Source organism: Tinamus guttatus, unplaced genomic scaffold (genome assembly GCF_059628265.1).
Source record: "Tinamus guttatus ecotype Peru unplaced genomic scaffold, ASM5962826v1 Tinamus_guttatus_pri_ptg000194l, whole genome shotgun sequence".
NCBI lineage: Eukaryota > Metazoa > Chordata > Aves > Tinamiformes > Tinamidae > Tinamus > Tinamus guttatus.
In genome coordinates, this window is record NW_028288728.1 from 1226985 (window position 1) to 1241524 (window position 14540).

General features: G+C 72.4%; 4 protein-coding genes across 4 annotated transcripts; 3 read left to right on the forward strand and 1 right to left on the reverse strand.

The window, feature by feature from the left end:
- Positions 1-228: 228 nt before the first annotated feature.
- LOC148594847 (WAP four-disulfide core domain protein 2-like) lies at positions 229-2384 on the forward strand. The gene is made up of 3 exons (XM_088523601.1): positions 229-452; positions 1163-1297; positions 2233-2384. The coding sequence occupies exons 1-3, from the start codon at positions 365-367 to the stop codon at positions 2382-2384; spliced, it is 375 nt and encodes a 124-aa protein (XP_088379727.1). The 5' UTR covers positions 229-364.
- A 1125-nt stretch (positions 2385-3509) lies between these two features.
- On the forward strand, positions 3510-4968 carry LOC148594848 (uncharacterized). Its single transcript, XM_088523635.1, has 6 exons — positions 3510-3885; positions 3980-4120; positions 4207-4350; positions 4453-4593; positions 4747-4881; positions 4958-4968. The coding sequence occupies exons 1-6, from the start codon at positions 3510-3512 to the stop codon at positions 4966-4968; spliced, it is 948 nt and encodes a 315-aa protein (XP_088379761.1).
- Positions 4969-5643: 675 nt separating this feature from the next.
- Positions 5644-11397, forward strand: LOC104566760 (uncharacterized). The gene is made up of 15 exons (XM_088523636.1): positions 5644-5722; positions 6400-6549; positions 7110-7436; positions 7644-7742; positions 8086-8649; positions 8687-8692; positions 8740-9243; positions 9324-9461; positions 9699-9848; positions 9920-10063; positions 10141-10260; positions 10464-10601; positions 10870-11004; positions 11151-11291; positions 11387-11397. Exons 1-15 carry the CDS (start codon positions 5644-5646, stop codon positions 11395-11397), a joined length of 2706 nt encoding a protein of 901 aa, XP_088379762.1.
- An 807-nt stretch (positions 11398-12204) lies between these two features.
- SPINT4 (serine peptidase inhibitor, Kunitz type 4) lies at positions 12205-12923 on the reverse strand. The gene is made up of 3 exons (XM_088523637.1): positions 12849-12923; positions 12539-12710; positions 12205-12380 (listed from the first exon to the last, which is right to left on the reverse strand). Exons 1-3 carry the CDS (start codon positions 12921-12923, stop codon positions 12205-12207), a joined length of 423 nt encoding a protein of 140 aa, XP_088379763.1.
- Between the last annotated feature and the right edge of the window lie 1617 nt (positions 12924-14540).

Sequence of the window (14540 nt, forward strand, 5' to 3'; positions counted from 1 at the left end):
ACATGCAGCAGCACCGTGCGCCCATGCAGCAGCGCCGTGCGCCCATGCAGCAGCACTGTGCACCCATGCAGCAGTGCCATGCGCCCATGCAGCAGCGCCGCGCGCCCGCGCAGCCCTTGGCTGCCGTTCCTGCCGGGCAGGTTTTGCGCGGAGCCGCCGGCCCGGCTGCGCCGAGGCTCCCCCTCCCTGGTCGGCAGCCAGGAGCCAGCAGATACCTGACACGCGGGGATTGTGCAACGGCGGGGGGGCCTGGCCCCGGCAGTTCCTCCGAGCACCCGGAAGGCAGAGCCCTCCGCCCGCCCGGCCCCTCCTGGCGACCAGCTTAAAGGCCGCCGGGGAGCCCCGCGCAGACGGCGCCGGCACCATGCTCGCGGCCCGCGGCCCGCTGCTGCTCCTGGCGCTGCTGGCGCTCTGCGCCCGGCTGCCGCCAGCATCTGCCCAGAATGACACCAGTGAGTACGAACGCGGGGCTGCCCCGGCCGCGCTGCTGCCCCGGCGCTGCCAACAGCATCCGCGCGAGGCCGGGACCCGGCTGTGTCGGCGCCCCAGGACCCCCGCGCAGCTCTGGGGCCTGGCACATCCCCATGCCCGGCTCCAAGGGGCTGCGCCCCCGTTCCAGCACCCTGGAGCATCCCTGCGCCCAGCGCTGGGGCGCAGGAAGCGCCGCCCGCCCGCCTGGCGCACAGCAGCCTGCCCAGGGCTGCAGACGGGCCTGGGAGCCCCCATACACAAGCCAGCACACCCAGGCTGAAGGCCAGGGCCAGGCAGCCTCCCCACATGCAGCTCTGGAGCCTGCGGCATCCCCACGCCCAGCCCAAGCGCTCTGCAGCATCCCCATGTCCCGCCCCGGGGCCGCAGGAATCATTCCCAGCTCACCAGGACCACTTCAGCCTGGCCGGGGCTGCAGCAGGTCCCCGGGGGCCCCGGCCCTTGCCGGCACCCGGGACTTCCCAGCACGTCTGCACCCAGCCCTGGGGCTGCAGGAAGCGCCAGCCCCACTGCTGCCATCGTCTGCCGGGCCTGGGAGCTCTGGGGCTCTGCAGCGTCCCCGTGACCAGCCCGGGACCCTTCAGTGTCCCCGTATCCAGCCGAGAGCTCTGCAGAGTCCCCGTGTCCTGCCCGGGATGGGGAGGTGTCCCCAGCGCTCACCTTTGCCTTTCAGCGAAAGCCGGTGTGTGCCCAGACACAGCCACGGCGGAGGCCAACTGCACGCTGAGCTGCCAGTCCGACAGCGACTGCGAGAGCAGCCGCAAGTGCTGCCCGGCCGCCTGCGGCAGGGCCTGCCAGAACCCCAACGGTAACGACCCCACGGGCACCGCGCACGCGGCACAGCCGGACGCGCCGGGCCGGGGCGGGGAGGCACGGCCAGCGCGAGGGTGGTGAGCGGCCTCCCTGCCGAGCCGCGGGGACCAGCATCCCGCCTGCGGGCTGCATCCTGCTTGTGGGGCTGCATCCCAGCTGTGGGGCTGCATCCTGCTTGTGGGGCTGCATCCTGCTTGTGGGGCTGCATCCCGGCTGCGGGCTGCATCCTGCTTGTGGGGCTGCATCCTGCTTGTGGGGCTGCATCCCGGCTGGGGGGCTGCATCCCAGCTGTGGGCTGCATCCTGCTTGTGGGGCTGCATCCTGGCTGCGGGCTGCATCCTGCTTGTGGGGCTGCATCCTGCTTGTGGGGCTGCATCCCGGCTGCGGGGCTGCATCCTGCCTGCGGGGCTGCATCCCGGCTGCAGGGCTGCATCCTGCTTGTGGGGCTGCATCCCGGCTGTGGGGCTGCATCCCGGCTGCGGGGCTGCATCCCAGCTGCGGGGCTGCATCCTGCACACAGGGCTGCATCCTGCCTGCAGGGCTGCAACCTGCCTGCAGGGCAGCATCCTGGCTACAGGGCTGCATCCTACCCACGGGGCTGCATCCCGGCTGCCAGCTGCATCCTGCCTGCAGGGCTGCATCCTGCCTGCGGGGCTGCATCCTACCTCTGGGCTACATCCCATGTTGTATGCCGGCCCGCGCCGCTGCCCCGACACCCTGGAGAGCAGCCAGTGCCCGGGGAGGACGAGTTGTGAGCGGGCGGATGCTGCGCAGCGCTCGCCGCTGCCGCTGTCCCGTGCGAGGCCGGAGATGCAGAGCCGGGATGAGCCGGGATGCGGGAGCGGTGGCCCCAGCGTGACCGCGCGGTGGGGCCGGACCGGGGGCCGCGTGCACCGGCTGTGGGTCTCACGCCGCCTCTCCGCCCTGCAGACAAGCCGGGCACCTGCCCGCCCATGAAGCCGGGAATCCCCATGCTGGGGCTGTGCCAGGACCAGTGCACCATGGACTCCAACTGCTCCGGGGCGCTCAAGTGCTGCCGCAACGGCTGCGGCCACGTCTCCTGCGTCACTCCGCTGCACTGAGGTCAGTGGGGCTCCATGGCCACCCCGACCCCGTGCCCGTGCCCGTGCCCAGCCCCGTGCCCGTCCCGCTCACGGCCCTGCTGCGCTCTCCTCCTTCCGCAGGCACCGCCGGTGCCGAGGGAGCCGCCGCCACCCTCCGGACCCCGCGGAACCGCCGTGCCAATAAAGCCGCCTCTCCTGCAGCTCTGGTGGCCGCGTCTCCCTCGCCGCCCGCGCCCCCCTGCCCTCCCCGAGTCCCTCTGCCAGCACCGGTGCCCGTGGGCGGCTGTGAGGCCGGGGCGGGAGGAAGCTGCGGGCCCCATGGCAGAGCGGGCCCCGCACCCTGGCACCGTCCACACGGCAGATCCGCAGCCTGTGCTGGGGCTGGCAGTGACACCGCTCAGTGCCCAGGGATGGGACTGTGGCTGCAACAGCTCCACGTCGCAGGGAGCCGAGGGCCCCTGGCATCCCCAGCATCGCACGTGGCAGGATCCTGGCAGAGCCCGTGCACCCCGCGCTCCCTGGGACCCAGTGTCAGTGCTCCTGGGCTCCCGGCACCGTCCCATCCATGCCCTGGGCAACCCCCAGGCCCCGGCCTGCCCCAAATCCCACCATGCACCAACTCTGGCCTCATCCCAACCCCTGCCCCTGTTCTCCTACGGGGCTGCATCCCGCTGGGCTGGTGCCTGAACTGGCCGTGGACAGAACAGGGTCCCCACTGCCCTGGCCCTGCAGGTCCCAGCTGCGTCGCCCCGCTCCGTGCGGCTTGCGGAGCGGCTGCTGCTGCTCCCCAGCGGGTGGATGGGACTGGGGCTCCCTGCAGCTCCCTGCAGCTCCCTGCAGCTCCCTCCCCACGCTGCATCGTGCAGCACAGGGAGGCGGGCCGCGCTGTGCCCGGAGCCGCCCGGCCCCGCGGGCCACCGGTCACCTGGAAAGGGCAGCGCCGCGGAGGAGGCATCGGGGCGGCCCGGTGCCCAGCGCGGAGCCTCCCACGGGGGGATTGTTTGTGCTGGCGCTCCCACGGTGCCGGCAGGGCCACGTCCCATGGGAACGGGCCTGTGGAGCCGTCCCCTCCGCCCCAGCAGGGTTTATATGCCCACAGCGCGGCACGGCGCGGCACGGCGCCCCGGCACCTGCGGCAGCACCATGCGCTGCGAGCACGCGCTGCTCCTGCTGCTCCTGGCCCTGCTGCCCCCCGTGCCAGCCCTGCCACAGGGGGCCAGGGACACTGTCCCCACGGCCACCCCGCTGCCACCGCGGCGCTGGGCCCCACGCGGGCACTGGCCCCCGGTGCCCGGCAAAGCGGGTGAGTGCCCAGCAGGGAGCGTGGGGCTGCCATGGCCCTCCCGGAGGCTCTACTGCCTCTCCGACCAGAGCTGCCCCGGCGCCGAGAAGTGTTGCGACTCCGGCCAGAGCAGGACCTGCCTCCTCCCCGCCGCAGGTACCCGCATGCACTGCGCGCTGTGCACCAGGCACCCCGTGCTGTGCCATGCACCACGCGCTGTGCTCGGCACCATGCACCGTGTGCCATGCTCCATGCACCAGGCTGGATCTGCAGCCCCCGGTGCCAGCTGGCCAGTGCCATGGCGAGCGCTCAGCGACATCTCCCTTTGCAGTGAGCCCGGGCTACTGCCCCGTGCTGGGCAGCGCCGGCACCGAGTCCTGCGGGTCGAGCTGCCACAACGACAGCGCCTGCGGCCCCGGGCACAAGTGCTGCAGCCTCGGCTGCTGCGCCCGCTGCGTGGCTGCCCAGTCAGGTAGGCGCCGCGGCCCGCAGCACCCGAGTGGCTCCCGCGGGGCGTCCCCGTGGCACCCGCCGTGCCCCAACCTCCTTGTGCCGCAGCCAAACCCGGGCTGTGCCCGCGGCTGCGGGCCTTGCGGAGTGGCGCTGCCTGCCCCAACCGCTGCACCGACGACCGCGGCTGCCCCGGCGCGCTCAAGTGCTGCTTCACCGGCTGCGGGCTGGCATGCGCCGCCCCCCAGGCAGGTACCGGCTCGCACCACGGCGCCCAGGCCCGCGTGGGGACGTGTCCCCAGAACGGGGCACCGGCTGGCCCTGGCACCAGCCCCTCAAGTGGCTGCGTTGCAGCCAAGGCGGGCGCCTGCCCCGCGGTGCTGCGCGGCTCGCTGGGGCCCTGCGCGGAGCGGTGCCGAAGCGACGGCGACTGCGCCGGCCCCGCCAAGTGCTGCAGCACCGGCTGCGGCCATGCCTGCAAGCTGCCTGCCGAGGGTAACGCACCGCGCGGCCCCGTCCCGGTCCCCATCCTGGCACCGCCCTGGGCAGCAGGGCTCAGCCCGGCCCTGCCGGACGCCCCTGCCTGCTCAGGGTCCCATGTGCGGTGCCCGGCCCCAACCCGCCATCCCTCTCTCCGCATGTGCCCAGTGCGGCCCGGGCGCTGCCCCGCGGGTGCCGGTGCCGCCGGGTGCCGCACGTTCTGCCTGCAGGACCGGGAGTGCCCCCCCGGGCACAAGTGCTGCCTGCTGCCCTGCGGCCGGGCCTGCGCCCCCGCGCTGCGCGGTAAGGCCGGGCCTGGCCCCGCGTCCCGGCACTGCTGCAGCTTCCTCTGCTCACGCCGCCTCCTCCTCCTCCCCAGGCCCAGCGTAGCCCCAGGTTCCCAGGGCCGTCGCCTCCCTGCTGGTCCGTGCTCGCAGACCGGGCACCAACCCGCGCTGGCAGCACCCGTGGGCTCACTGCATGCCCGGGGCTGTGCACAGCCCTGTGCACCCACACGGGGGCTGCTGCAACCCAATAAAGCGGCTCCTGCGCCCGCGTGGCTCCGTGTCTGCGTGCGCCAGGGCTGTGCCCGGGCCCGGGCTGCTGCCGAGCAAACACTGGCCAGTCCAGGGCTGGAGTCGGGGGCGGGAGAACCAGGAACCGGTTCCCTGGGATTCCTGGCACGGGGAGAGTCGTCACGTCCCAAGCTGTGAAAATTCCTTGAGAACCAGATGCAGCTACGGCAGCTGGAATGCGCAGCCGAGGGAGAGCCTATCCCCATCCCTGCTCCTCCTCCACGCTGTGCTGTGCCGTACTGGGCCATGTGGTGCCATGCACAGACAAGGAGACACTGTCCCCCTCCCCGTCTGGGTTTCTGTCCTGCCTCTGCGCCCTGGCCCTGCTGGTCACCCTGACCCAACCCGTGACCGCAGCGATAAGCGGGATGAGTGGCCGAGTGCCCGCGGTTCTGGGAACTGCCCTGGCCCCGGTAGCCAGGGGCCGGACCCAGCATCCCTGGCCGAGGCTTTAAAGCCAGTCCCAGAGCAGCCCCGGGGTGGCAGCACCATGGCGGTGCCAGGGAGGCTCTTCCTGCTGGGGCTGCTCGTGCTCAGGGCCGAGCTGAGCACCACAACGGAGCAGGGCGGTGAGTAGCAGCAGGGGACACCGGGGACAGCCTTGCACCAGCCCCCCTGCACCCACGCGGCGCCCTGCGCCTGCGCGTCCATGCACCTGCGTGTCCACATGTGTGTGCGTGTCCATGCACCTGCGTGTCCGTGCGCCCGAGTGTCCGCGCGTCCCTGACCGCGCGTGGGCGCGCAGCTGCGGGCCGGGCTGTGTCCGCTCCGGGTGAGGAGGTTTCGGGTCTTTGTTTCACGCCGCAGCTGCTGTTGGCAGCGGGAGCTTCCCGGCAGCTCCTCTGTTTGCACCTAAACACGGTACTGGCACCGGCCGGGCCCGGGCACCCTGTGCCTGCTGCAGCACCGCTGCCCACGCCGCGCGGCGCTCCGCGGTGATCCCACCATCCTTGCAGCTGCCTGTGCCTCCGCCGGGGCTCCGGCCCACGGCACTGTGGCAATCGCTGCGGCCGGGTCAGCCTGACCCCAACCCTCACCTAATCCCGGAGCATCTCGGCACCGGCCCCACGTGCGGCACGTGCTGCAGTGAGGGGCAGAGCCAGGGGCTGCCCCCGGGGCAGGGTGGGCGCACAGACACGAGGGCTGCGGGCAGCGGGGATGGGTGCAGGCAGCGCGGAGGGGCACGCGCATCGGGAAGGGGTGCCGTGAGGAGGAGGCCCCCTCACCGCCCGCCGCCCGGGCACAGGGCAGCCCGGGAAGCCGGGCTCCTGCCCGCGGGACTTCACCCGCTGCCTGCGCCCGGAGCCCCCGCTCTGCGCCAACGACTCCAGCTGCCCCGGCCTGCACAAGTGCTGCCACCGGGACTGCCGACTCCGCTGCACGCCGCCTGCCAGAGGTACCGCTGTGCCCGGAGCGGCCGCGGCCACGGCACAGACCCCACTGCGGCACCGGCCCCATCGCGGCATGGCCCCTGTCACAGCATGGCCCCCAGTGCCAACCACAGCACAATCCCTGCTGTGGCATGGTCCCCATCACAGCATAGTCCCCAGCATCTGCCATGGCACAGTTCCCATCACAGCATGGTGCCCATCACAGCATAGTCCCCATTCAGGAACGGTCCCATCTCAGCACTTTCCCACCACGGAATGATCCACATCGTGCTATGATTCCCGTCATGGCACAGTGTCCATCATGGCACAGTCTCCATCGCAGCACGGTCCCCATTGCAGCATGGTCCCCATTGCAGCATGGTCCCCACTGTGGCATGTCCCCATCGCGGCGCGCTCCCCGGTGCCCACCGCATCGCGGCTCCCTCGCACCCTCAGCGAGCGGCACCGGCACAGGAGCCCTCCCAGCTCCGCGGTGCCCGGGTGGCTGTGCAGAGCCCCGGGCCCTGCACCAGTGCTGGGGCCGCCACCTCACCCACCATCTTGCCCCGTCCTCTGGGCGCTGCAGAGAAGCCGGGCGCCTGCCCAGAGGCCGCCCCCGAGGGGCTCTTCTACCCCTGCTCCTTCCAGTGCCTGGAGGATGGCGACTGCGTGGGCCGCAAGAAGTGCTGCCCGCTGCCCTGCGGCCCGGCCTGCCTGCAGCCCCGGGCGCTGCCGGGGCCCCCCGGCGCCTGCGCGCTGCCCGCGCTGCCGGGGCCCTGCGCCCGCGCCCCGCGGCGCTTCTTCTACAACGGCACCGCGCGGCACTGCCAGGCCTTCCCCCGCGGCGCCTGCGGCCGCAACGCCAACAGCTTCGAGAGCCGCGACGCCTGCCTGCGCGCCTGCCGCGGCCACGGTGAGGGGCTGTGCCGCCCGTGCCCCTGCCCGTCCCCATCCCCGTGCGGCTGCCGGGCTCGTGGTGCCGGACGGAGCAGGCGCTGCCGGAGCAGGGAGGTGGATGGCGCAGCTGGAAGCTGTGGTGCAGCACGGTGCAGCACGGTGCAGTATGGCACAGTGCAGCACGGTGGGATTCCGCAAGCGTTGCAGCGGCTCTGCTCTGCAGGAGAACCCGAGGAGTGCATCGATGATGGTGACTGCCCCAACGCACAGACCTGCTGCAACGGCAGCTGCGTTGCCCAGTGCCAGCGCGCAGCGGCGGCCGGTGAGTAGCACCGCGTGGGCAGCAACACGGCTCCATGCCACCAGCAGCACCATGTGGCAGCCTGGGCACGTGTGCGGGGCTGGGAGGACATGTGCACTGTGCAGACACGGGCTCCAGCTTTGCCCGGACACATGCACGGGGCTGCGGGGACACGTGCACTGCGCAGACACGGGCTCTGGCATTGCCCGGACATGTGTGCGGGGCTGCTGGGCACGTGGCACCATCAGGTGCCTGCACAGGGCCCTGGTTCGAGCGGGGTCAGGCTGGGGCGATGCAGAGCGCGGCTCCCATGTGGGGAGGGACCCCCCGACAAGGCCGCCCTGCTGCATCCCGCTCCTCACAGCACCCACGGCCCCGACCCTGCTCCCCATGGCGGAGGGAGCCGCCCCGGCCCCAGCCGGTGCAGAGCCGCGGCGCCAGGAGCCACGGGAACAGGAGCCACAGGAGAAGCCTCCGCAGGAGTCACAAAGCCAGGAGCCGCAGCACCAGGAGCCGCAGCGCCAGGAACCCCGGAGCCAGGAACCCCGGAGCCAGGAACCCCGGAGCCAGGAGCCGCAGCTCCAGGAGTCGCCGACACAGGAGCCACAGCACGAGGAGCCTGAGCACCAGGAGCGCCACCGCCAGGAGCCCCAGAGCCAGGAGCTGCAGCACAAGGAACTGCGGCACCACGAGCACCAGCACCAGGAGCCGCGGCACCGTGAGCCATGGCACCACGATCCATGGCACCATGACCCACGGCACCACAATCCACGCTATGAGGAAGACCAGAGCCAGGAGCCCCAGCGCCAGGAGCCGCAGCACCAGAGGCCACGGCACCGGCAGCGATGCCACCATGACCGGGACTGTCCCCATGGCGAGGCGTGCTGCGGGCATCGCTGCAGCACTGGGTGCCACACACACCACAAAGGTGAGCGACCGGGGCGGTGCTGGCACAGCGGGGGCAGAGAGCGGTGCCGCAATGCCAATCCGCTGCCCGACCCGCTGTGCCGTGCAGGAGCCACCCCAGTGCCCGCACCGGCCCCGCGCCACCAGCACCGATGCCACCACGACCGGGACTGTCCGCACGGGGAGCTGTGCTGCAGGCACCGCTGCAGTGCCGAGTGCCGCGCTGGCACCGCAGGTAGCTGCTGCCCACCATACAGATGGGAGCCTCACAGGGTCCTGCTCCAGCTCACCCTGCTCCGGCTCACCGCAGGGCTCCCCACAGCGGCACCGGCCCAGCCCGAGGACATGTGGTGCCAGAGTGACAGGGACTGCCGCGGAGGGGAGACCTGCTGCAGCGCCCGCTGTGCCCGCGCCTGCGCCCCGCGGAGCCCGGGGGACCGCGCCGGGAGGGCAGACGCAGCCGTGCCCGGGGGGAAGCCCGGGTTCTGCCCCGCCAGCCCCGGGCTCTACGCCAGCTATGAGTGCCGGGCCCGGTGCCGCAGTGACAGTGACTGCCCCGCGGAGCAGAAGTGCTGCCGACGCGGCTGCGACACCGTGTGCCTGCCCCCGGCGCGAGGTAGGGCCGGGAGCGCGAGGTGCTGGGAGCCGCAGGCGCTGGGGTACCTGGTCCCAGCACCTCCTGCCCGCTGCTCCCAGAAAAACCAGGGATCTGTCCCCTGAGCGAGGAGGCGGCACCCGCCTGCCCGCCCGCCTGCGCCGACGACCGGCACTGCCCGGGCGCGCAGAAGTGCTGCAGCAGCCGCTGCGGCCATGTGTGCCGCGAGCCCGAGCCAGGTAAGCGCTACGGCGGGATGCAGCATGCGGTAATGCTGCGCCATGGGTGGGTAGGGAAACCACACCGTGGGTGCATGGGACACCGTGCCACTGGTGCATGGGGACACTGCGCCACAGACACGGATCACACCGGTGCAGGCGCAGGGGAGGTACCAGGGTGGGCACCGGGGCTGGTGCCGTGGGGGCCCAGGGGTCGCGGCAGCCCCGGCGGGAGACGCCGTCCCTGCTGCGTTGCAGACAAGCCTGGCGAGTGCCCGAAGGTGCGGCCGCGGCAGTCGCCGGAGCCGTGCGCCGAGGAGGACTCCTGCGTGCACGACCGCGACTGCGCCCGCCTGGAGAAGTGCTGCTTCGGCGGCTGCGCCATGCGCTGCGTGCGCCCCGCGAGAGGTGAGCGGCACCGCGCGGCGCCCGCCGCCCCGGTGGAGCCCGCGCTCCCGCCCGCTCGCTCTCCTCCGCAGAGCACCCCGGGAGCTGCCCCGCGGCGCGGCCCTGCCAGCCCGGCGCGCGGCCGCGGAACCAGTGCCTGGACGACAGCATCTGCGCGCGGGGCGAGAAGTGCTGCGACACGGGCTGCAGCTGGCAGTGCCTGCCCCTGCCCGCAGGTAGCGCAGCGCCCGCCCGCCCCGCCGAGCGCTGAACCCACGGGGCTGCTCGCTCAGCACGTGCCCTGCGCCCGCAGAGAGCCCGGCCCGGCCCGCGGGGTGGTGCGTGGAGGAGTGTGACAGCGACACGCAGTGTCCCCAGGGGCAGCGCTGCGTCCGCACTGGCTGCAGCCGCGTCTGCACGGACGTGCCGGGAGGTGAGGGCTGCGCCGGGGCCCTGCAGTGTCACAGGCCCTGGGACACACGGTGCTGCAGGGTGCACAGAGTCCCCGCGGTGTACGGGGCCACGGGACACGCGGTGCTGCAGGGTGCAGAGGGTCCCCATGGCGTCCGTGGCACACATGGTGCATCAGGATGTGCCAAGTCCCCGCAGTGCTGCAACCGGTGCTCTGTCATGCAGGGGCCTTGGGGGTTTGTCCAGTGCCCAGGGAGGCCGGGACTTGCTTGGAGCTCTGCACCTTCGACGAGGAGTGTCCCTGGGGCCACAAGTGCTGCAGCAATGGCTGCGGGCGCGTGTGCATGGTGGCCGCCCTCCCAGGTGAGCAGCTCACAGTGCTCGAGTGCAGTGGGATGCAGCCCAGAGTCCCCCGTGCGCGGGCAGCAGCAGCATTGCAGCCCCGTGCAGCGCCAGAGCCGGCTGCAGGGCTCACCGTGCCTGGCTGCGTCGCCACGTGGCACCTCGCTGTCCCATCCCTGCTGGCCAGCGCTGGGGATTTGCCACCAGCCCCTGGTCCTTCCCATTCCCCTGATGAGCACGAGCAGCCTCGGCCCAGAGCAGCGCTGTGACTCTGCTCTCCCACCCATAGAGAGTGACGGGGTGGCCGTGCCATGGGACAGCACTGGGCGCTGCAGGGACGAGTGCGACACCGACGCGCAGTGTCCGTGGGGACAGCGCTGCACCAGCAGAGGCTGCGGCCGCATCTGCATCGATGTGCCCAGAGGTGAGGGCTGCACCGGGATGGGGTGCCCGGGGCCGAGGATGCCCAGTGCAGCAGGGTGCCCAGGTACCCACGGTGCCTAGGGCCATGGGACATGCGGCGCAGTGCCCGGGTCCCCGCGATGCAGCAGCTGGGGCTCTGCCACACAGGGGCCATGGCCGGCGGGGGCTGCCCCGCGCCCAGCGGCCACGGGACCTGCTTGGACCTGTGCGGCTCCGACGATGACTGTCCCTGGGGCCAGCAGTGCTGCAGCAACGGCTGCGGGCACGTGTGCACACCGGTGCCACGCGGTAAGGTGGCACAGCCGGGGCCAGAGTGCAGCAGCCCCGCAGCCCCCCCTCCTGTCCCCAGCCCCCAGTGTCCCTAACGTGCCCCCCGTTTGCAGATGCAGCATGACAGGAGAGCAGCCCCCCCAGGCCCAGGTGACGCCACAGCTGCAGTCTCATCCCCTTGCAGCAATAAAGCGAGTGCACCCGGCCCTGCCTCCTCCGCGTCCCTGCGGCGCTCAGCCCCACAGGGTGGTGCCCACAAGGGCACACGGGCACCGAGTCTCATCCCACCACAAGCCTGTGCTGCCCCCACACTGCGTCTGCCAGGCACTGCCTGCTCCTCCCTGCCGGGCTGAAAGGACGAGACCAGAGCGGCTCTGCCAAGGGCTGTCCTGTATTGACCGCAGCAGCGCCAGGCAGGGCTGGCACCTCTGCGCACAGGAGGAGTGGGCAGCGGGGGAAGCGGCCCCGCACCAGCGCAGACCCCAGCACGGCTGCCCCACAGCGAAGGGCGCCCGCCCAGGGCTGCATCGCCCATCGCGGCAAGCGCAAGGCCACATCCCAGTGAAGGCGGCACCAGGGTGTGCACGGGGCGTGCGTGGGGACACGCCTGGGCTGCGCATGGCGTGAGCACGGGGTGTGGATGGGGACACACCTGGGGTGTGCACGGACTGTGCACGGGTGCGCCCCGAGCCACCCCGGCGCGTGCATGGGCTGTGCCTGGGAACGAGCACACACAGGGGCTGTGCACGGGGCCACGGGGCACCTGGAGCGCCAAGTCCCAGGGCAGTGGGGCCACCTGGAGCGCCAAGTCCCAGGGCAGTGGGGCTGGCCAAGCGTCATCTCCTGCAGAGCCGGCTCAGGCTCCCCGTGCCTGCAGGGCAGGGGACGCCGCTGTCTCCGCGTGGCGGGTGCCAAGGCCGTGAGGCTGCAGCTAGGTGTTGATGTGCGAGCAGGCACGTGAGCACTCGCCCTCGCTCTCGAAGTTGTTCCTGTTGCCGCCGCAGCCGCCGTAGATGAACTCCTCGCACTGCTGGCTCGAGGCGTTGTAGAAGAAGCGCACGAAGAGCGCCTTGCAGTTCCCGCACACCGAGGGCAGGTAGCAGAAGTCTGCAGAGCCCCAGGGCCAGGGTGAGCTGTGGGCGGGCGGCTCCATGCACGGGAGCCCCCGCACACGGGAGTCCCTGCACACCCCGTCCCACACACTGGCTCTGCGCCGCGTCCCACCCACGAGCCCCGCTCTGCCCTCCGCGCCCGGCATCCCTCACCCAGCACCGGCTCCTGGCACGTGTAGCCGCACTTGCTGGGGCAGCACTTGGTGTCACCGGGGCAGGCGTCGTCACTAGTGCAGCCGGGACAGGGCCCGGGCGGGCGGCAGGGGTGGCAGTCGGCACCCGGGGCGCTCAGAGCCTCGTCGAGGTGGTAGCAGTAACCGGCCTTCTCTGCGGGGACAGCCGCTCAGCACGGGGCGCCTGGGCCACCGGGTCCCAGCAGCCCAGCCCGGACCCCCCCGGGCACCCCCGGGTACTCACCCGTCCCGGCCCCCGGCGCTGGCCCCGCTCCCCCCGCCGCGCCGGGCACCGGGGAGGGGAGCGGGGCGGTGAGCAGCGGGAGGAGGAGGAGGAGGAGGAGGAGGAAGGCGCGCGGCTCCATGGCGCCCGCGCAGCCCGCTCTGGCCCCGGCGCGCCCGGCCAGGCTTTAAGCGCTCCGGCGGGGCGGAGGAGCCGGGCGGCTGCGAGCCGCGCCCGGGCGGCCCGGCCTGCGGCCCCGGGAGGAGCCGGCCGCGGCATCCCGGCCGGCCGCGGCGTCCCGGAGCCGGGGCGACCGGTAGGACGGGGAGGCGCCCGACGTGAGGCCCTCGGGCGCTGCGGGATCCGATCGGCCCGAATCGGCTCCGCGCGGCTCGGAGCTCCGTGCGGCTCCGCCGGGCTCGGCGCGGGGCTCGGCACCGAACCCGGCACCAGGAGGGCGGGCAGGGGGCGGCCGCGCTGCCAGCCCCGCCCGCAGCTCCCGGTGCCACCGGTCCCCCGCGGTGCCGCTGGCCCCGACCCGCGCAGCAGCAGCCCCGGCTGCCGCTCGGTCCCCTGCGTGGGCCGGCCCGGCACGTGGGCGAGCGTGGGGCGAAACCAGCCCAAAGGAGGTGGGGATTAAGCTGCTCCCGCGGCACGCGGCTAATTGCCAGCACAATTACTGCTGTAATTAATTACCGTCCCAAAGGGGAAGTGGAGGGAAGGAAGGCTCTGCGGTGAGAGGTTGTGAGGCTGGACCTGGGCGCTGGAGGGAGGACCGGCTGCAGCTGCGTCCGTGTGGGTGACGGAGGGAGGGGGGACGGACACGGTGCTGCCGCGGGGCTAGGACTGCGGCTCCCGCAATCCGAGCCCTCGGGAATTCCCTCCTGGACATAAAGCCCAGCCTTGCTCCCAGTGGGAAAGTCCACAAACTGAAGCCCCCAGGGCTGCGTTTCCCCCTGGTATCTCCCCGTGGTTTCTCACCACCCAGGTGGTTACTGCAGTGAGTTCAGTCCTTTTGGATGGTGCACAGAGGAGTGCTCAGCCGCAGCAGGGGTTGCACCCATGCATGCACCATTTGCATTGCACACGCACGCGCACGTGCAGCCAGCGCGGCATTTGTGCTCACACGTGCACACCCAGGCACCGCTCACCCGTCACAGCTGCCACCCGCGCTGCTACCCGGCCGCCACTCCAGGAAGGAGCCTGCAGGGAAAGCCCCGGCTTGCGACATCCCGGGGAGCCCTCTGGGGCCAGGAGAGCCGCTGCTGCTGGAGCCCCCAGTTGCGCTGGCAGATGCTGCCCGTGCTGTAGGGACAGCTGGGCTGGGAGCCACAGCCTGGGAGCGGGGGCCGATGTGGGGCCATGGACCGTGTCAGGTCACAGGGCGGTCCCCGGCGCTGAGGCTGTGCCAGGCAGGACAATGCGGTGCCGCTTGCCAGGGCTCCACGCGCCGCTCCCTGCTGCTCTGGGCACGCGGCTCTGACCGCCGCGCTGCTCCGTGCGCCGCTCCGTGCACTGCTCCGCGCGCTGCCTTGGCCCGGCCGCTCCTGCTGCTGCGGTGCAGCGCGGCACGGGGTGGCACCACACGGCTCTCCCCAGCTGCACGGAGCTGGACACTGGGCAGGAGCAGCATAAGGGCCTCACGTGCCCCGCGCGCTGGCAGCAGGAGCCGGAGCTTCACGCCCGGCCGGCGCTGCCAGGGCTGGGGCGCGCGCAGGTCACTGGGAGCCTCCTCCGGCTGGGAGGATTTAACGGCGCT